Source organism: Schistocerca nitens, chromosome 3 (assembly GCF_023898315.1).
Source record: "Schistocerca nitens isolate TAMUIC-IGC-003100 chromosome 3, iqSchNite1.1, whole genome shotgun sequence".
In the NCBI taxonomy this organism is placed as follows: Eukaryota; Metazoa; Arthropoda; class Insecta; order Orthoptera; family Acrididae; genus Schistocerca; species Schistocerca nitens.
In genome coordinates, this window is record NC_064616.1 from 883154756 (window position 1) to 883176628 (window position 21873).

Here is a 21873-nt window from a genome sequence, read left to right on the forward strand (position 1 = left end):
GAGTTACTTGATTGAGAAGTCGCGGCTCCGGTCTCGTAAACTGACAAAACGGCCGGGAGAGAGGAGTGCTGACCAAAAATTACACGAAGCGAAATGTAGTGTGAGGAGGCTATGCGAGAGGTGTTCAATGAATTCGAAAGTAAAGTTCTATGTACTGACTTGGCAGAAAATCCTAAGAAATTCTGGTCTTATGTCAAAGCGGTAGCCGGCCAGGGTGGCCGAGCGGTTCTGGGCACTGCAGTCTGGAACCGCGCGACCTCTACGGTCGCGTGGATGTGTGTGATATCCTTAGGTTAGTTAGGTTTAAGTAGTTCTAAGTTCTAGGGGACTGATGACCTTAGAAGTTGAGTCCCACAGTGCTAAGAGCCATTTGAACCATTTTTTTTCAAAGCGGTAGGTGGATCAGAACAAAATGTCCAGACACTCTGTGACCAAAATGGTGCTGAAACAGAGGATGACAGTCTAAAGGCCGAAATACTCAATGTCTTTTTCCAAAGCTGTTTCACAGAGGAAGACTGCACTGTAGTTCCTTCTCTAGATTGTCGCACAGATGACAAACTGGTAGATATCGAAATAGATGACAGATGGATGGAAAAACAATTAAAATCGCTCAAAAGAGGAAAGACTGCTGCACCTGATGGGATACCAGTTCGATTTTACACAGAGTACGCGAAGGAACTTGCCCCACTTCTTGCAGCGGTGTACCGTAGGTCGCTAGAAGAACGTAGCTTTCGAAGAGGTTGGAAAAGGGCACAGGTCATCCCCGTTTTCAAGAAGGGGCGTCGAACGGATGCGCAGAACTATAGGCCTATATCCCTAACGTCGATCAGTTGTAGAATTTTGGAACACGTATTATGTTCGAGTATAATGACTTTTCCAGAGACTAGAAATCTACTATGTAGGAATCAGCATGGGTTTCGAAAAAGACGATCGTGTGAAACCCAGCTTGCGCTATTCGTTCTCGAGACTCAGAGGGCCATAGACACGGGTTCCCAGGTAGAGGCCGTGTTTCTTGACTTCCGCAAGGCGTTTGATACAGTTCCCCACAGTCGTTTAATAAACAAAGTAAGAGCATATGGACTATCAGACCAATTGTGTGATTGGATTGAAGAGTTCCTAGATAACAGAACGCAGCATGTCATTCTCAATGGAAAGAAGTCTTCCGAAGTAAGAGTGATTTCAGGTGTTCCGCAGGGGAGTGTCGTAGGACCGTTGCTATTCACAATATATATAAATGACCTTGTGGATAACTTCGGAAGTTCACTGAAGCTTTTTGCGGATTATGCTGTAGTATATCGAGAGCTTGTAACAATGGAAAATTGTACTGAAATGCAGGAGGATCTGCAACGAATTGATGCATGGTGCAGGGAATGGCAATTGAATCTCAATGTAGACAAGTGTAATGTGCTACGAATAAATAGAAAGAAAGATCCTTTATCATTTAGCTACAATATAGCAGGTCAGCAAGTGGAAGCAGTTAATTTCATAAATTATCTGGGAGTAGACATTAGGAGTGATTTAAAATGGAATGACCACATACAATTAATCGTCGGTAAAGCAGATGCCAGACTGAGATTCATTGGAAGACTCCTAAAGAAATGCAGTCCGAAAACAAAGGAAGTAGGTTTCAGTACACTTGTTCGCCAAATGCTTGAATACTGCTCACCAGTGTGGGATCCGTACCAGATAGGGTTGATAGAAGAGAGAGAGAAGATCCAACGGAGAGCAGCGCGCCTCGTTACAGGATCATTTAGGAATAGCGAAAGCGTTATGGAGATGATAGATAAACTTCAGTGGAAGACTCTGCAAGAGAGACGCTCAGTAGCTCGGTACGGGCTTTTGTTGAAGTTTCGAGAACATACCTTTACCGAGGAGTCAAGAAGTATATTGCTCCCTCCAACGTATATCTCGCGGAGAGACCATCAGAATAAAATCAGAGAGATTAGAGCCCACACAGAGGCATACCGACAATCTTTCTTTCCTCGAACAATACGAGACTGGAATAGAAGGGAGAACCGATAGAGGTACTCAAGGTACCTTCCGCAACACACCGTCGGGTGGCTTGCGGAGTATGGATGTAGATGTAGATGGCCCTCCATATCCTCATCCAGTGATGCCTGTGGTTGAGGATGACACGGCGGCCGGTCGGTACCGTTGGGCCTTCATGGCCTGTTCGGGCGGAGTTTAGTTTAATTTCCGATAGTGCGAGCCTTTTCGGCATCATTATTGTTTCACTGTTAGTCTGTGGAAAAACGTATGTACATAACACAGACACGTTGAGCTGTCTTAGGACATGGGGAACGTGTCCGTAGTTTATGCAAATGTATGTATTTTCTCATCTTATGCTTTGTGTAAGGAGATTTGGTGGTTGGTTGGGGGGAGGGGACCAAACAGCGAGGTCATCGGTTCCATTGGATTAGGGAAGGAAGTCGGCCGTGCCCTTACAATGGAACCATCCCGGCATTTGCCTGAAGCGATTTAGGGAAAACAACGCAAAACCTAAATCAAGATGGCCAGACGCGGGTTTGAACCGTCGTCCTCCAGAATGCGAGTCCAGTGTGCTAACCACTGTGCCACCCCGCTCGGTGTTATCTCATGTATAAGGAATGTATTACTACAGAATTCTGCTGCAAATTACCATTCACTTCGAATATAAAAAGTTATGCAGCTTCCAGCAGTATCAAATAGTGTAGAATTATGTATACTTTGCATACAGAGTACGAGTATTTTAAAATACTCTTTCCAAGATGTTAGATATGTATGAAACGTCCTGACATACTTAATTTGTGATGGCTCCGGCCTTGAACCTGGAACCTCGCTTTTAGCGGTCAGTGCGCTCACTGAATGACTTTTCTATGCACTAGGACTTCTCTCATAGTTTCCATACTTCACAGTAGCTCTACTGCATATCTTCTTGAAGGAACGATATCGTGCAGTGCTACTCGCGACGTCCTATTCCAGAAAGAATGCAGGAAAGTTTCTGTGGTATTTGGAAATTAAGACAAATGAAGCTGAGAGGGCGAGTTTGGGTCATGCCTGGATCGCTCAGTCAGTAAAAGCCGGGTTCGTTTCCCGGTCCGGTACGTAGTTTTAATTTAAGAAAAGAATACAGATGGTTTTAATGCCAGGAAGCTCCAAAAGAGCAGAGTGAAAGTTCCATTATTTGTGAAAGGTGTCCACATACAATACACTTACATTTTTATGCACTACAAACTCTTACAAACACTTATTCATTGACAGATTAATAAAAGTACAAATGATGGTAAATAATCTTCTCTTACCGTACTTGACAGATATCTTCATCCAGTACATCAATCCTGAAGTCACAGAATGTCCCAGCTCTGTCTTGATTTGGGTAGCTGGGATTCACGAAGTATGATACCACTTCACTTGTTACATTTCGACAACTCTTTTCCACTAAAACAGAAATTTCAGAGGCTATGATAACGTTTTGGTCATCGTAGTCTTTCCCGAGTGCCCTAAATACACTACTGGCCATTAAAATTGCTACGCCACGAAGATGACGTCCTACAGACGCGAAATTTAACCGACAGGAAGAAGATGCTGTGATATGCAAATGATTAGCTTTTCACAGCATTCATACAAGGTTGGCGCCGGTGGCGACACCAACAACGTGCTGACATGAGGAAAGTTTCCAACCGATTTCTCATACACAAACAGCAGTTGAGCAGCGTTTCCGCCTTTGATAAAGGTCGGATTGTAGCCTATCGCGACATTGCTGCTCGCGTTGGTCGAGATCCAACGACTGGTAGCAGAATATGGAATCGGTGGGTTCAGAAGCGTAATACGGAATGCCGTGCTGGATCCCAACGGCTTCGTATCACTAGCAGTCGAGATGACAGACATCTTATCCGCATGGCTGTAACGGATCGTGCAGCCACGTCACGATCCCCGAGTCAACAGATGGGGACGTATCCAAGACAACAACCATCTGCAGGAACAGTTCGACGACGTTTGCAGCAGCATGGACTATCAGCTCGGAGACCATGGCTGCGGTTACCCTTGACGCTGCATCACAGACAGGAGCGCCTGCGATGGTGTACTCAACGACGAACCTGGGTGCAAGAATGGCACAACATCATTTTTTCGGATGAATCCAGGTTCTGTTTACAGCGTCATGATGTTCGCATCCGTGTTTAGCGACATCGCGGTGAACGCACGTTGGAAGCGTGTATTCGCCATCGCCATCCTGGCGTTTCACCCGGCGTGATGGTATGGGGTGCCATTGGTTACACGCCTCGGTCACCTCTTGTTTGCATTGACGGCACTTTGAACAGTGGACGTTATATTTCAGATGTGTTACGAGCCGTGGCTCTACCCTTCATTAGATCCCTGCTAAACCCTACATTTCAGCAGGATAATGCACGACCGCATGTTGCAGGTCCTGTAGGGGCCTTTTCTGGATACATAAAATGTTCGACTGCTGCCCTGGCCAGCACATTCTCCAGATCTCTCACCAACTGAAAACGTCTGGTGAATGGTGGCCGAGCAACTGGCTCGTCACAATACGCCATACTCTTGATGAACTGCGGTATCGTGTTGAAGCTGCATGGGCAGCTGTACCTGTACACGCCATCCAAGCTCTGTTTGACGCAATGCCCAGGCGTTTCAAGGCCGTTATTACGGCCAGGGGTGATTGTTCTGCGTACTGATTTCTCAGGATCTATGCACCCAAATTGCGTGAAAATGTAATCACATGTCAGTTCTAGTATAATATATTTGTCCAATGAATACCAGTTTATCATCTGCATTTCTTCTTGGTGTAGCAATTTTAATGGCCAGTAGTGTAGTTATTCAAAATAATTCCATATAAATATTTGTATAATGCCATTATGAGCAATACAAAGTACTTGTAAAATGGGAGAAAAATGAAAGTATGAATTTTAAAATTTTGTTATTATAACAAAGTTTCACTCATTACCGTAAACACATTTAATTCATTTTTAAAGATGTAGGGAACTCTGATGAGTAGCCTTTGTTATGCAAGATATACGAATCAATTAAAATTAGTTGCGGCTACACAAAAATTCGTGCTACAGTTATGTGTTCTGCACGGTATTCTGTTAAATTCTGAACGTTGGCATTTTAGCTTGTTGTGTCGTCAGACGAGAGCAACGTAGAAAATTATAGGGACTTAGCAACGAGTCACATTTTGCACTGGGAATACGGGGCAGGTATTCGTGAGTTTGGAAGGCAATATAGACAAGCCTATTCTACAGAGCTTTATCTCACAGTTATTGTCGCCGGAAATTATCTGACACAAATGATAGGAAATCCCTTAGCTACATCTTAGTGGAGGTTAAAGGCAGCGACCACGGTAGATCCGAATGCCTAGTCCTCAAGTACGCACCGTGCAGTTGTTAATACGCATAAGATAACCGTCTTGATGGAACGCCTTATGTGTGCGAACAAACGTGAATGGGCTGCTCCCCAATTGGCAGTGATAGCCAATGTTTGCAGCCCTGTAGACTAGACTTGAATTCGTATCGAGGAACACAAAAACTGACTGATAAATGAAGATTCTGACTGCAGACGTGGTGGCTCTGCTAGCAAGTAATCCGCTCGCAAAGATCTCAGGCCTGTCGATAGACTGCTGTGTACCTAGTTCTGCATTTGCCGGGTAGCCCTCCTAAGAGACATAGGCGCCTTTTCTCTGATGTTTCGGCCGATATTTGCAATTTAGTTTTTGCAAAGTTTAGTCGGAGTTGACCAGACAAATACTGCTCATCATTTTTTTCATGCGGCGTCCATTGTCGACGGAAAGCGTCGGTTTGTTTCCCGTTACACACAAATTGATTTGAAAAGTGGAATTTTACGTGCCCATTATATAGAGCGGCCAAGAACTAATTTGGTGCGATATTTGTTTTATCGATATAATCAGTTCTCCAACAGCGACTGAGCAGAGCTGCTGCATGGTGGTAGCAGTCAGTGCGGGCCAGGGCAGTGCTGTCGCTGATGGAGATCTGGTTCTCTTGATACATATCGATGAAACAAATATCTCACTAGACTACATTGTGGCCGCTCTATAGAATGGACACATAAAATTCCCTTTTTGAGATAATTTTTTCGCTAACGGGAAAAAAACCGACCCTCCCCCCCCCCGACGACACAGAGATGAAGCACGTGATGAAAAGTATTTATTTGGTCTGATTCCAGCTACACGTTGAAAAAACGAAATTGCAGCTGCCAAAAGAGCAGATAAAATGTGCTTGATGGCTCATAGAAGGAACACCCGGTATACAGGTTGGCCGGAATCAGTCTGAAAAGCTTGCAAGAGTGTTGCAGGATAGTTTCTGCTGAGAAATAACTATTAATAAAAAAAATTTGATACGCTGCGCCGATTCCGAGCTAGTTAGCATTGAAGTCAGCCACTCAGGCTGTTGCACGCGCCAAATTCAAGCGACCCACCAGAGACGGTGCCGCCAGACGTGTTCTTCGTTTGGTTTCCTATATGCGAACAAGAGAACGATACAAAAATTGGACACTGGATGGTAGAGAGGGTCGAACCCGAGCCAAAGTCTGAGAAGTCTCGTGCGCTTTCATCTACACAAGACCTGTTCAGGATGCGGCTAGATGAGGAATAGCGCTCCCGCTCGCTTGCCGCTTGGGGAGTAAGCGCTCGCAGTAAAATTGTGTGGTCAGACATTATGAAGAGCAGTGGAAAGGCAACAGAAGCGCAGCCTTCAAAGGGATGAATGTAATTACGTTCGGCGTAGCCTTAGACACGAACATACAGTGTTTTAAATGGAGAGCAACCTTTTTTTTTCAGTTGATGAAAATTAGCATGACATATGGTCAGTGCAGGGTGCTTTATGTTTATAGTATCTACATCTACATCTACATCCATACTCCCCAAGCCACCCGACGGTGTGTGGCGGAGGGTACCTTGAGTACCTCTGTCGGTTCTCCCTTCTATTCCAGTCTCGTATTGTTCGTGGAAAGAAAGATTGTCGATATGCCTCTGTGTGGGCTCTAATCTCTCTGATTTTATCCTCATGGTCTCTTCGTGAGATATTCGTAGGAGGGAGCAATATACTTCTTGACTTCTCGGTGAAGGTATGTTCTCGAAACTTCAACAAAAGCCGGTACCGAGCGACTGAGTGTCTCTCTTGCAGAGTCTTCCAATGGAGTTTATCTAACATTTCCGTAACGCTTTCGCGATTACTAAATGACCCTGTAACGAAGCGCGCTCTCTTCTATCAACCCTATCTGGTACGGATCCCACACTGGTGAGCAGTATTCAAGCAGTTGGCGAACAAGTGTACTGTAACCTACTTCCTTTGTTTTCGGACTGCATTTCTTTAGGAGTCTTCCAACGAATCTCAGTCTGGCATCTGCTTTACCGACGATTAATTTTAAATTGTCATTCCATTTTAAATCACTCCTGATGCCTACTCCCAGATAATTTATGGAATTAACTGCTTCCAGTTGCTGACCTACTATATTGTAGCCAAATGATAAAGGACCTTTCTTTCTGTCTATTCGTAGCACATTACACCTGTCTACATTGAGATTCAATTGACATTCCCTGCACCATGCGTCAATTCGTTGCAGATCCTCCTGCATTTCAGTACAATTTTCCATTGTTACAACCTCTCGATATACCAAAGCATAATCCGCAAAACCTCAGTCAACTTCCGATGTTATCCACAAGGTCATTTATATACACTCCTGGAAATGGAAAAAAGAACACATTGACACCGGTGTGTCAGACCCACCATACTTGCTCCGGACACTGCGAGAGGGCTGTACATGCAATGATCACACGCACGGCACAGCGGACACACCAGGAACAGCGGTGTTGGCCGTCGAATGGCGCTAGCTGCGCAGCATTTGTGCACCGCCTCCGTCAGTGTCAGCCAGTTTGCCGTGGCATACGGAGCTCCATCGCAGTCTTTAACACTGGTAGCATGCCGCGACAGCGTGGACGTGAACCGTATGTGCAGTTGACGGACTTTGAGCGAGGGCGTATAGTGGGCATGCGGGAGGCCGGGTGGACGTACCGCCGAATTGCTCAACACGTGGGGCGTGAGGTCTCCACAGAACATCGATGTTGTCGCCAGTGGTCGGCGGAAGGTGCACGTGCCCGTCGACCTGGGACCGGACCGCAGCGACGCACGGATGCACGCCAAGACCGTAGGATCCTACGCAGTGCCGTAGGGGACCGCACCGCCACTTCCCAGCAAATTAGGGACACTGTTGCTCCTGGGGTATCGGCGAGGACCATTCGCAACCGTCTCCATGAAGCTGGGCTACGGTCCCGCACACCGTTAGGCCGTCTTCCGCTCACGCCCCAACATCATGCAGCCCGCCTCCAGTGGTGTCGCGACAGGCGTGAATGGAGGGACGAATGGAGACGTGTCGTCTTCAGCGATGAGAGTCGCTTCTGCCTTGGTGCCAATGATGGTCGTATGCGTGTTTGGCGCCGTGCAGGTGAGCGCCACAATCAGGACTGCATACGACCGAGGCACACAGGGCCAACACCCGGCATCATGGTGTGGGGAGCGATCTCCTACACTGGCCGTACACCACTGGTGATCGTCGAGGGGACACTGAATAGTGCACGGTACATCCAAACCGTCATCGAATCCATCGTTCTACCATTCCTAGACCGGCAAGGGAACTTGCTGCTCCAACAGGACAATGCACGTCCGCATGTATCCCGTGCCACCCAACGTGCTCTAGAAGGTGTAAGTCAACTACCCTGGGCAGCAAGATCTCCGGATCTGTCCCCCATTGAGCATGTTTGGGACTGGATGAAGCGTCGTCTCACGCGGTCTGCACGTCCAGCACGAACGCTGGTCCAACTGAGGCGCCAGGTGGAAATGGCATGGCAAGCCGTTCCACAGGACTACATCCAGCATCTCTACGATCGTCTCCATGGGAGAATAGCAGCCTGCATTGCTGCGAAAGGTGGATATACACTGTACTAGTGCCGACATTGTGCATGCTCTGTTGCCTGTGTCTATGTGCCTGTGGTTCTGTCAGTGTGATCATGTGATGTATCTGACCCCAGGAATGTGTCAATAAAGTTTCCCCTTCCTGGGACAATGAATTCACGGTGTTCTTATTTCAATTTCCAGGAGTGTATATATATTGTGAATAGCAACGGTCCCACGACACTCCCCTGCGGAACACCCGAAATCACTCTCACTTCGGAAGACTTCTCTCCATTGGGAATGACATACTGCGTTCTGTTATCTATGAACTCTTCAATCCAATCACACAATTGGTCTGATAGTCCATATGCTCCTACTTTGTTCATTAAACGACTGTGGGGAACTGTATCAAACGCCTTGCGGAAGTCAAGAAACACGGCCTCTACCTGGGAACCCGTGTATATGGCCCTCTAAGTCTCGTGAGCGAATAGCGCGAGCTGGGTTTCATACGATCGTCTTTTTCGAAACCCGAGCTGATTCCTACAGAGTAGATTTCTAGTCTTCAGAAAAGTCATTATACTCGAACATAATACGTGTTCTAAAATTTTACAACTGATCGACGTTAGGGATATAGGCCTATAGTTCTGCACATCCGTTCGACGTCCCTTCTTGAAAACGGGGATGACCTGTGCCCTATTCCAATCTTTTGGAACGCTACGCTCTTCTAGAAACCTACGGAACACTGCTGCAAGAAGGGGGCAAGTTCCTTCGCGTACTCTGTGTAAAATCGAACTGGTATCCCATCAGGTGCAGCGGCCTTTCCTCTTTTGAGCGATTTTAATTGTTTTTCTATCCCTCTGTCATCTATTTCGATATCTACCAATTTGTCATCTGTGCGACAATCTACAGTGCAGTCTTCCTCTGTGAAACAGCTTTGGAAAAAGACAGTTAGTATTCCGGCCTTTAGTGTGTCATCCTCTGTTTCAGTACCATTTTGGTCACAGAGTGTCTGGACATCTTGTTTTGATGCACCTACCGCTTTGACATAAGACCAGAATTTCTTAGGATTTACTGCCATTTAGTACATAGAACTTCACTTTCTAATTCGTTGAACGCCTCTCGCATAGCCCTCCTCACACTGCATTTCGCTTCGTGTAATTTTTGTTTGTCTGCAAGGCTTTGACTATGTTTATGTTTGCTGTGAAGTTCCTTCCGCTTCCGTAGCAGTTTTCTAACTCGGTTGTTGTACCACGGTGGCTCTTTTCGATCTCTTACGATCTTGGCCCGCATCTCGTGGTCGTGCGGTAGCGTTCTCGCTTCCCACGCCCGGGTTCCCGGGTTCGATTCCCGGCGGGGTCATGGATTTTCTGTGCCTCGTGATGGCTGGGTGTTGTGTGCTGTCCTTAGGTTAGTTAGGTTTAAGTAGTTCTAAGTTCTAGGGGACTTATAACCACAGCAGTTGAGTCCCATAGTGCTCAGAGCCATTTTTTTTTCTTACGATCTTGCTTGGTACATACTCATCTAATGCATACTGTACGATGTTTTTGTCCACTGATACTCAACACTATCTGTACTTGAGATAAAACTTTGTGTTGAGACGTCAAGTATTCTGAAATCTGCTTTTTGTCACTTTTGCTGAACAGAAAAATCTTCCTACCTTTTTTAAGATTTCTATTTACGGCTGAAATCACCGATGCTGTAACCGCTTTATGATCGCTGATTCCCTGCTCTGCGTTAACTGTTTCAAATAGTTCTGGTCTGTTTGTCACCAGGTCTAATATGTTATCGCCACGCGTATGCTATGGTGCCCTGACATGGTTAGTGTATGAACACAGAGATAAAAGTCAGATCACAACTACATTACAGTGTCTTCCATACAGAAGATTATCGACAACTGGAAGGCGAACAGCGAGAAGTGAAAGTGCAAAAATTAAGAAAGCCCTATTAAGCGATTCGGCTGACGAAAATATTCCTCATAATGCGAGCGGAGAAATAACTATCTGAATAATCTTACTCCGAATTTCCTCTATGATTTTTATTTTGAGGAGGAACACCCAACAAATGAATCTGCAGTTCAAGCAACTTATATTGCCTTTCAGTTTGCAAAGCGTTGCACGGTTTCATTGATTTTCAGTTGACGCAGACATTGTGGAAACTGAGCTACAGTCAGAACTGTGACAGATGCGTGAAAAGTTTCATAATAATCTTAGTGTCGCAAAGTTTTATTTCTTCAACACAAATTTCCACGATTAACCAGTCTGCAGCTACGGTTATGTCGAAGTTTCGATCTACATACCTGTGCGAGCAACTTTTTAACGTATTGAAGGAAAGGAAATCTACCTACATAAGCGTACTCATAGAACTCTTCGAATCAGCGGTGCTTAGGAAGTGGTATTAGACATTAATGTATTAATGAATAGCAAAATAAGTGGTATTCATTGACATTTTAAGCCTTCGAAAATAAATGTTCCACGAAACGCATTAATCAACCAGCGTTTAGCGGTGCATGTCCGTAGAACAGTACATTCTCGTTGCTGAGCAATCTTCTTCCGATCCTTCCCTCCCCTGTCTTACCCTCGACCCTCCTTTCGCCACCATATGTCGCGGTGAGTCAGCCGATTTCTCACTGCCGGTGAGCGCGCACCTCGCACGGGTAGATCGATGAACAGGCCTGATCTATACTGTGAGAACAACTCACACTAATTGTATCTGACGGGCCACATTTGCGCGCACAACGGCCTGATTGGCTAACTTCAATTCTAATTAAAGCGGAAACGGCGCAACGTATCGAATTTTTTTCTGAACGGTTATTTTTCAGCAAACACATATTCTGCAACACCCTTACAAGTTTGAATGTTTCTGGCTACCCTTGGGCTCCTGGTAGGCTATCGTAGCACACGCAGGGTGGTCGGAGGCCCTACTAACGTATGCGGATTACTGTGACATCCACGTGAAAGAATACTTGTAGTGGACTAAGGGGATTCAGGAAATAGATTCGGACCACGGTGCACGCGCTGTTTTTCCGTGCCCGTATCTTGCTACAGGGTGATTGACTAGATAGACAATAACCTTGGCGTTATAAACCCCACTGTCCCTCTAATTTTATTTCGGGTCAATCTACAGCTGCATGTATGCTTCTGGTAGCACAACAATTTCTCCCTATCCTTGTTCCATTCGTGAATGGTGCGTGGGATAAACAACTGCTGATATATCTACATATGAGTTCAAATGCTGTGCGGCTGGTCGCGGTGGAGGGTCGAGTCCTCCCTCGGTCATGTGTGTGTGTGTGTTTGTCCTTAGGCTAATTTAGGTTAAGTAGTTTGTAAACTTAGGGACTGATGACAGCAGTTAAGTCCCATAAGATTTCACACACAGTTGCAGTTGAGTTCAAATTTCCCTGATTCTCGTCGTAGCCATTTCGTAAGGCCTATGTGGGAGACAGTTATATGTTGCACGAACCTTCTTGGAGCAAACGCACTCGGAATTTGAACAGTAAGTTTTTCTGTGATACACAACACCTCTCTTGTAGCGGCTAGAACTGTAGTTTGTTGGGCATCTCCGTAACGCTCTCTCGGTTATTAAGGGGGGGTAGGACGTCAAACGGGCCGACTTGGAGCAGGAGAGGCACCGCAGGACATTTTATTTTCTACTGTCTATACTTTTACAAATAAATTCATAAAACTTTGTCAGCAAGACCAGGAAGGATTCAGGATTCACACTCATAGCAGTGTAAGTGCAAAAACGTAACAATATATATATATTTTTTTAGATACGAAATTTCATCATTTTTTCACTTACTGTTGGCTGCATTTGTTGCTATAGGTACATTTTTCTTCACAAGTAAGAAAGATTCTTTGATGAATTTTGCACAGCATACAAACCATACTTACAGGTGTATGAAACTCTAGAATTTTCCAAATCTATTAAAAACTGTGGTAAAAATTTAGATAATTAACTACAAAATTTGATTTTTTTCTAAACATAATGTTTAAAACGTAACAGCTCATTCATTTTTTCATAAATTAAATAGATTCTAGAGTTTCAGACACCTGTAAGTATGGTTTGTAGGATGTGCAAAATTCATCGAACAGTCTCTCTTACTTATGAAGAAAAGTGTACCTATAACAACAAATGCAGCCAATAGTAAGTGAAAAAATGATGAAATTTCACAAGTAAAAAAAATTATTTTGTTATGTTTTTGAACTTCCACTGCTACGAATGTGAATCCTGAATCCTTCCTGGTCATGCTGACAAAGTTTTATGAATTTACTTGTGAAAGTATAGACAGTGGAAATTAAAATGTCCTGTGGTGCCTCTCCTGCTCCAAGTCGGCACGTTTGACGTCCTACCCCCCCCCCCCCCCCCCCCTTAAACGATCTCATGACGAAGCATTGGATATTCTCTACTCTTCTACAAGGGGGGAATAAAAATTTTCCGTCTGAGGGCGTTGCTGCAGCGTATACGCAAAGTAGCACAACTCCCATTCGGGTATATAAGCAGCGACATGCAAGCAAGGGATTCCGCCCCGATGGGGAATTGAAATACAATAAAGGAAAAAAAAAGCAAGGGATTACTGTGGCTTTTGTGTCTTTCTGCTACGTGTGGTAAATGAGGAAGCGCGAACTATGGCGACGTTTTTATCCAATGCGGCCAAACAGGACCAAGGTGCTGTTGTCTCTTCCTTGGCTGCCAAAGAACACACTGGTAGACATACATCAGAGAATGAAAACTGTGAGTGGGGAAACTTGTGTACCGAAAAACACAGTTGTGGAACGGTGCGCCGTGTTCCGTGCTGGCCGCGATTCGATAGTGGCTAGCGTTGCTACCTCTGAATCGCGGGGTCCCGGGTTCGATTGCCGGCCGTGTTGGAGATTTTTCTCTGCCAGAGGACTGGATGTGTGTGTTGTCCTCATCATTCCATCATCATTCGTGAAAGTGGCTAGATTGAACTGTGTACGGACTGGGAATTTGTACGGGCGCTGATGACCGCGCAGTTGAGCACCCCACAAACCAAACATCATCATCATCATCATCATCATCATCATCATCATCATCATCATCACCGACACAAGATGCCGTCCCTATATCACAAATATCATAACGCAAAAGTTACGCCAGCACACGTGGGAGATCCTTTAGCTCCCGCCCTATAGTCCTAATCTCTCTCCATGTGATTATCACTACTTCGGTCCCTCGGAAAAGGCCTTGAAGAAACGACGATTGCTGTCGGACTAGGCTGTGCAGCAGGACACGGTGTTCCAGTGTAGGGGCATCTTCAGCCTGGTGCGTCGGCGCGATGATTGCCTCAGTTCTCACGGCGATTTTGCCTAACTGGCGTACCGATTCTAGAGTGTACGGCTTTCAAACTGAAACTTTATGATCGCAACTTATATCAATCCAACCTCACCAGTAATCAAGAATCGGTTTTACAACTGTTTCGCAAGTCACTTGTTTGATGAATCAATTACATTTTCTCATTCTTCCAGTAAATCTCAGCCTGGCATCTGCTTTTCTTAGAATTAGTTGTGTACTCATTCCAGTTTAGGTAGCTCCAGACAGCTACTCCTAGGTAGTTTATGACGTTAATGTTTATAGTGATCTATCGTCAACAGCATTATAGAAAAAATTGATCTCTTCATCTATTTATGAGCAATACGTCCCGTTTGTTTGCTTTTAATTTCAACTGCAAGTCCCGGCACAATCATCGATCCGCAGGTCTTCCTGCATTTCGCTGCAGTCTTATAACGTTGCAACCTTCCTAAAGACAACAGCACTGTGTGCCAACAGCCTCATGAAGCTTCAGGCTAGGGTTGCAAAGCTACCGTAGGCTACTGTAGACTTTCAGGAGTAAACGAGACTATCGTAGTTTTCCTAATAGCCTTGGTCAGTTACGAACGTAACCATGTTAATCTCATTTCAATCACTGTGTCTGCATATGCGATTAGTGTCTTAGCATTTTCGCCTAGAACCAGAAGCGATGAATCGTTCATTAACTGAATGAAGATATATAAAAGGCTGCGTAACATTCAGAACATCTCTGCTCTACTTAGTCAGCCTCCTATCTGTTATTTAAAATTAAACAGCATTTATAACAAAATTGAAACTGTCAGTGTTTAATTCAGGTTTTATACAAACATTTATGATTTGTAACGTGAAACAGAGAATGTAGAAAAAATAAACAAAATGCAATACAGATTTATAGTGTGGCGCTAGAAATCGCAATTTCATCAAAAAACGGTGAAATTAAAAAACCGCAAAAAAGTATATCAAACAGCACAACAGCTCTTCGTTGAGCTTGTATAAAACAGGTTTCTGTTATTTATAAACAACTTTCGCAATTACGAATAATAACAGGGAGCTCTTGCCTTTGATTGTGATGAAGAAAGTTCCGTTGAGTACAAATAACAACAATAATTATATAGATTTATTACGTTTGTGCATAAAAACTCTACTTGCATCAAAAGTAATTGCTTTGGTTACACAAAACCGCAGAAGTTATACGATCAAATAATTTTTATGACATCAAAATGCAATTTATACTTTTACGGATATAAAATACACAATGGACTAACACTGAATAATGTGTAATTTTAATTATGTGAAAAACAAACAAAATACAAAAAGAAGTCGTCAACTCCCAGTTTCTCTCAATACATTTGTTTATGTTTCTTCACCTAGCAACGCTACCAATACTACCGATAATTCTACCATTTCCTGCGTCATTTATGTGCTGTACCAGAACTACCGAACCATAGTTTTGGTAGAGCGCAAATCTATTTCAAACGTTACCCACTAAATCATTTATCGACACCGTAAGCAATATCGCCGGCCGCGGTGGTCTAGCGGTTCTAGGCGCTCAGTCCGGAACCGCGCGACTGCTACGGTCGCAGGTTCGAATCCTGCCTCGGGCATGGATGTGTGTGATGTCCTTAGGTTAGTTAGGTTTAAGTAGTTCTAAGTTCTAGGGGACTGATGACCACGGATGTTAAGTCCCATAGTGCTCAGAGCCATTTGAACCAAGCAATATCGGTCCTGTGACAGTCCCTTGGGGTAATCCTCAAATTACCGTTACATGTATTGATTTCGTCATGTTAAGAACAACGCATTGTGTTCAGCCTGCTAGTAAGTCCTACATGTAGCCACATTCATTCGTATCTATACCAAAATGGTAGGAACTTTGCTTTTGTTTTCTATACCCACCAACGGCCTTGCCTCTGTGCTAATACCGGTTGCTGTCACATCACTGAAGTTGAGCACTGTAGGGCTTGGCTGGAGACTCGGAGACTGCCGAGCGCTGTTGGCAAGGCTGGTGCACTCAGCTCTTGTGAGGCCAGTGAAGGACCCATTTGACTGGAAACTAGCGGCTCCAGTGACGAAAGCTGACAAGGACAGGGAGAGCGGCGTGCTGACCACACGCCCCTGCATACTCGCATCCTGTGATGCCTATCGTCTGAAGATGACTCGGCAGTCGGTCGGTAACTCTGGGCCTTTCGATGTCTATTCGGACAAAGTTTTATATACCTACAACACAGTCATTTTGGTGCATTTACCAAAAATTTACACCAGAATAGCTGTACCACAACAAACCAAACACTAGACGTGAAGCACTAGGATTTATTCTGTGGCCGTACAACACCAAAGGTACTGAAATTTCCTGGTAGATTAAAACTGTGTGCCCGACCGAGACTCGAACTCGGGACCTTTGCCTTTTCGCGGGCAAGTGCTCTACCATCTGAGCTACCGAAGCACGACTCAAGCCCGGTCTCACAGCTCTACTTCTGCCAGTATCTCGTCTCCTACATTCCAAACTTTACAGAAGCTCTCCTGCGAACCTTGCAGAACTAGCACTCCTGAAAGAAAGGATACTGCGGAGACATGGCTTAGCCACAGCCTGGGGGATGTTTCCAGAATGAGATTTTCACTCTGCAGCGGAGTGTGCGCTGACATGAAACTTCCTGGCAGTTTAAAACTGTGTGCCCGACCGAGACTCGAACTCGGGACCTTTGCCTTTCGCGGGCAAGTGCCATGGTAGAGCACTTGCCCGCGAAAGGCAACGGTCGGGCACACAGTTTTAATCTGCCAGGAAGTTTCATGTCAGCGCACACTCCGCTGCAGAGTGAAAATCTCATCCTGGAAACATCCCCCAGGCTGTGGCTAAGCCATGTCTCCGCAGTATCCTTTCTTTTAGGAGTGCTAGTTCTGCAAGGTTCGCAGGAGAGCTTCTGTAAAGTTTGGAATGTAGGAGACGAGATACTGGCAGAAGTAGAGCTGTGAGACCGGGCGTGAGTCGTGCTTCGGTAGCTCAGATGGTAGAGCACCTGCCCGCGAAAGGCAAAGGTCCCGAGTTCGAGTCTCGGTCGGACACACAGTTTTAATCTGCCAGGAAGTTTCATGTCAGCGCACACTCCGCTGCAGAGTGAAAATCTCATTCTGGAAACCAAAGGTACTTCGTATAGGTATTAATGTTACAATACTCCCGAACGTTTTCGAAGCTGGCGTGCAACTGAGTACTTCCTATATAGTGCGTGGGTGCGTCGCATCCTAGTTCTCTATCCGAATTGGATTCCGGAAACAGCGATCGTGTGAGATCCAACTCGTTTTATTTGTTCATGAGACCCAGAAAATATTAAATGCAGGCTCCCAGGTAGATGCTATTTTCCTTGACTTCCGGAAGGCGTTCGATACAGTTCCGCACTGTCGCCTGATAAACAAAGTAAGAGCTTACGGAATATCAGACCACCTGTGTGGCTGGATTGAAGAGTTTTTAGCAAACAGAACACAGCATGTTGTTCGCAATGGAGAGACGTCTACAGACGTTAAAGTAACCTCTGGCGTGCCACAGGGGAGTGTTACGCGACCATTGCTTTTCACAATATATATAAATGCTCTAGTAGATAGTGTCGGAAGTTCGATGCGGCTTTTCGCGGATGATGCTGTAGTATACAGAGAAGTTGCAGCATTAGAAAATTGCAGCGAAATGCAGGAAGAACTGCAGCGGATAATCACTTGGTGCAGGGAGTGGCAACTGACCCTTAACATAGACAAATTTAATGTAGTGCGAATACATAGAAAGAAGGATCCTTTATTGTATGATTATATGATAGCGGAACAAACCCTGGTAGCAGTTACTTCTGTAAAATATCTGGGAGTATGCGTGCGGAACGATTCGAAGTGGAATGATCATATAAAATTAATTGTTGGTAAGGCGGGTGCGAGGTTGAGATTCATTGGGAGAGTCTTTAGAAAATGTAGCCCATCAACAAAGGAGGTGGCTTACAAAACACTCGTTCGACCTATACTTGAGTATTGCTCATCAGTGTGGGATCCGTACCAGGTCGGGTAGACAGAGGAGATAGAGAAGATCCAAAGAAGAGCGGCGGGTTTAGTCACAGGGTTATTTGGTAAGCGTGATAGCGTTACGGAGATGTTTAGCAAACTCAAGTGGCAGACTCTGCAAGAGAGACGCTCTGAATCGCGGTGTAGCTTGCTGTCCAGGTTTCGAGAGGGTGCGTTTCTGGATGAGGTATCGAATATATTGCTTCCCCCTACTTATACCTCCAGAGGAGATCACGAATGTAAAATTAGAGAGATTCGAGCGCGCACGGAGACTTTCCGGCAGTCGTTCTTCCCGCGAACCATACGCGACTGGAACAGGAAAGGGAGTTAATGACAGTGGCACGTAAAGTGCCCTCCGCCACACACCGTTGGGTGGCTTGCAGAGTATAAATGTAGATGTAGATGTAGAAGACCACGGGCAAACATCTGTGTCCGATGACGGCGTGACATAATAGTACCCGTTCCTCTCCACCGGCGGTACATATTCCACCTTTGCAAATGGACAATGTGCTGTGTGACAGTCTGCCTACATCATTGGTTCAAAGTCTGGGGATAATTAAGTAAAAGTTTCTGAGGGGTAAAAACAAAATGGAATTCCATGAAGCATTAGCGAACACACTAACATATTAATTTGCTAAAAGTAATCTTTATCATCAAAATTTTTGTAGACACATCGTCGTCATCTTCAATCTCAACAGACATTTGATAAAAGTCTACTCTAGATATTTCCATGCATATTTTGTTCTGTCGTCTACTCGCTCCTAACTACCATAAGTTTGTCTTCCCAGTATTTTCTTATTCCATGGAATAGTGGCAGGAATTTCCTTTCGTCATCTACCACCCATCTTCCTGGGTAATGTATAAGCCACTTAAACATTTTTTAGTCACTATCATAGTTGTGTGCCTCTCTAATATACACTCCTGGAAATGGAAAAAAGAACACATTGACACCGGTGTGTCAGACCCACCATACTTGCTCCGGACACTGCGAGAGGGCTGTACAAGCAATGATCACACGCACGGCACAGTGGACACACCAGGAACCGCGGTGTTGGCCGTCGAATGGCGCTAGCTGCGCAGCATTTGTGCACCGCCGCCGTCAGTGTCAGCCAGTTTGCCGTGGCATACGGAGCTCCATCGCAGTCTTTAACACTGGTAGCATGCCACGACAGCGTGGACGTGAACCGTATGTGCAGTTGACGGACTTTGAGCGAGGGCGTATAGTGGGCATGCGGGAGGCCGGGTGGACGTACCGCCGAATTGCTCAACACGTGGGGCGTGAGGTCTCCACAGTACATCGATGTTGTCGCCAGTGGTCGGCGGAAGGTGCACGTGCCCGTCGACCTGGGACCGGACCGCAGCGACGCACGGATGCACGCCAAGACCGTAGGATCCTACGCAGTGCCGTAGGGGACTGCACCGCCACTTCCCAGCAAATTAGGGACACTGTTGCTCCTGGGGTATCGGCGAGGACCATTCGCAACCGTCTCCATGAAGCTGGGCTACGGTCCCGCACACCGTTAGGCCGTCTTCCGCTCACGCCCCAACATCGTGCAGCCCGCCTCCAGTGGTGTCGCGACAGGCGTGAATGGAGGGACGAATGGAGACGTGTCGTCTTCAGCGATGAGAGTCGCTTCTGCCTTGGTGCCAATGATGGTCGTATGCGTGTTTGGCGCCGTGCAGGTGGGCGCCACAATCAGGACTGCATACGACCGAGGCACACAGGGCCAACACCCGGCATCATGGTGTGGGGAGCGATCTCCTACACTGGCCGTACACCACTGGTGATCGTCGAGGGGACACTGAATAGTGCACGGTACATCCAAACCGTCATCGAACCCATCGTTCTACCATTCCTAGACCGGCAAGGGAACTTGCTGTTCCAACAGGACAATGCACGTCCGCATGTATCCCGTGCCACCCAACGTGCTCTAGAAGGTGGCCAGCAAGATCTCCGGATCTGTCCCCCATTGAGCATGTTTGGGACTGGATGAAGCGTCGTCTCACGCGGTCTGCACGTCCAGCACGTCCAACTGAGGCGCCAGGTGGAAATGGCATGGCAAGCCGTTCCACAGGACTACATCCAGCATCTCTACGATCGTCTCCATGGGAGAATAGTAGCCTGCATTGCTGCGAAAGGTGGATATACACTGTACTAGTGCCGACATTGTGCATGCTCTGTTGCCTGTGTCTATGTGCCTGTGGTTCTGTCAGTGTGATCATGTGATGTATCTGACCCCAGGAATGTGTCAATAAAGTTTCCCCTTCCTGGGACAATGAATTCACGGTGTTCTTATTTCAATTTCCAGGAGTGTATTTTCGAATCTATTAATTTGCCTTACTGTCTCTCCCAGTAATGTTCAGCAGTAATGTTCTCCATTAGTCGATGTGGCACTCTCAAATTTTTTATGGTCTTTGTGTATAAAGATCGTCTCACTTTCATGAGTCAAAACTGTTAATACGAACTGCTTGGTAACGGTAAGTTTCACACACATTAAAAGCTTAATTTTAAAAATGTATTTATTTTACCAACAGCACTGAAGGTCAGCTTTACTCGTCTACTGAATGCTTTTGCTGTCCATCCAGTTATCACTTTCCATCAGTAACAACTTCGAAAAGTAACTATTTTTCCACATTTGGAAAACTGGCCTGGGTTGCAGGACCAGTTTCAGTGGGTTAAGGAATTTTTCAGTTGCTGAAATCTGATCCAAAGTACAACTTCTTGGACCTTACAACGGTAACGCAGTCTAAACAGATTTTCATACAACACAGGTAGCATTGCCTTAGCGATCGGTTTGTCGTTTGTTAGTAGCAGTTTTAATTTGAAGGACTGTTAAGAATACCGATGTCATTCGCCGTGTCCTACAAATGTGAAAATAGGCTTCCGACTACAGTGGCAATGAAAAGTGAAGAACTGAATGAACTTGGTACATGACGTCCGATGTGCAGTGCTTAACACTAAAACAAAAATGAGGAGGAATTGTTAGGAATAAGCAGAACGAAACACCACCATTGACTAATTACAGTGAAGAGCCAAAGAAACTGGTACACCTGCCTAATATCATGTAGGGTCCCCGCGAGCACGCAGAAGTGCCGCAAGACAACGTGCTATGGCTCTGAGCACTATGGGACTCAACTGCTGAGGTCATTAGTCCCCTAGAACTTAGAACTAGTTAAACCTAACTAACCTAAGGACATCACAAACATCCATGCCCGAGGCAGGATTCGAACCTGCGACCGTAGCGGTCTTGCGGTTCCAGACTGCAGCGCCTTTAACCGCACGGCCACTTCGGCCGGCACAACGTGCTATGCACTCGACTAATGTCTGAAGTAGTGCTGCAGGGAATTGACCCCAAGAGTCCATCATGGCTGTCCATAAATCCATACGAGTGCGAGGGGTGGAGATCTCTTCTCAACAGCAAGTTGCAGGACATCCCAGATATGCTCAATAACGTTCATGTCTGGTGAGTTTGGTGACCAGCGGAAGTGTTTAAACTCGGAAGAGTGTTCTTGGAGCCAATCTGTAGCAATTCTGGACGTATGGGGTGTCGCATTGTCCTGCTGGAATTGTCCAAGTCTGTCGGAATGCACAGTGGACACGAATGGATGCAGGTGATAAGACATGTTGCTTACGCAC

The 21873-nt window shown here is 45.7% G+C and overlaps 1 protein-coding gene across 2 annotated transcripts in view; it reads right to left on the minus strand.

Moving 5' to 3' along the window:
* Positions 1–21873, minus strand: part of LOC126249803 (uncharacterized) — a 619524-nt gene that overhangs the window by 105828 nt on the left and 491823 nt on the right. For both annotated transcript variants that reach the window (XM_049951497.1, XM_049951498.1), the window contains exon 4: positions 3282–3417. In XM_049951497.1, coding sequence (XP_049807454.1) covers positions 3282–3417 — 136 coding nt within the window. The remainder of the gene's footprint in view (positions 1–3281; positions 3418–21873) is intronic.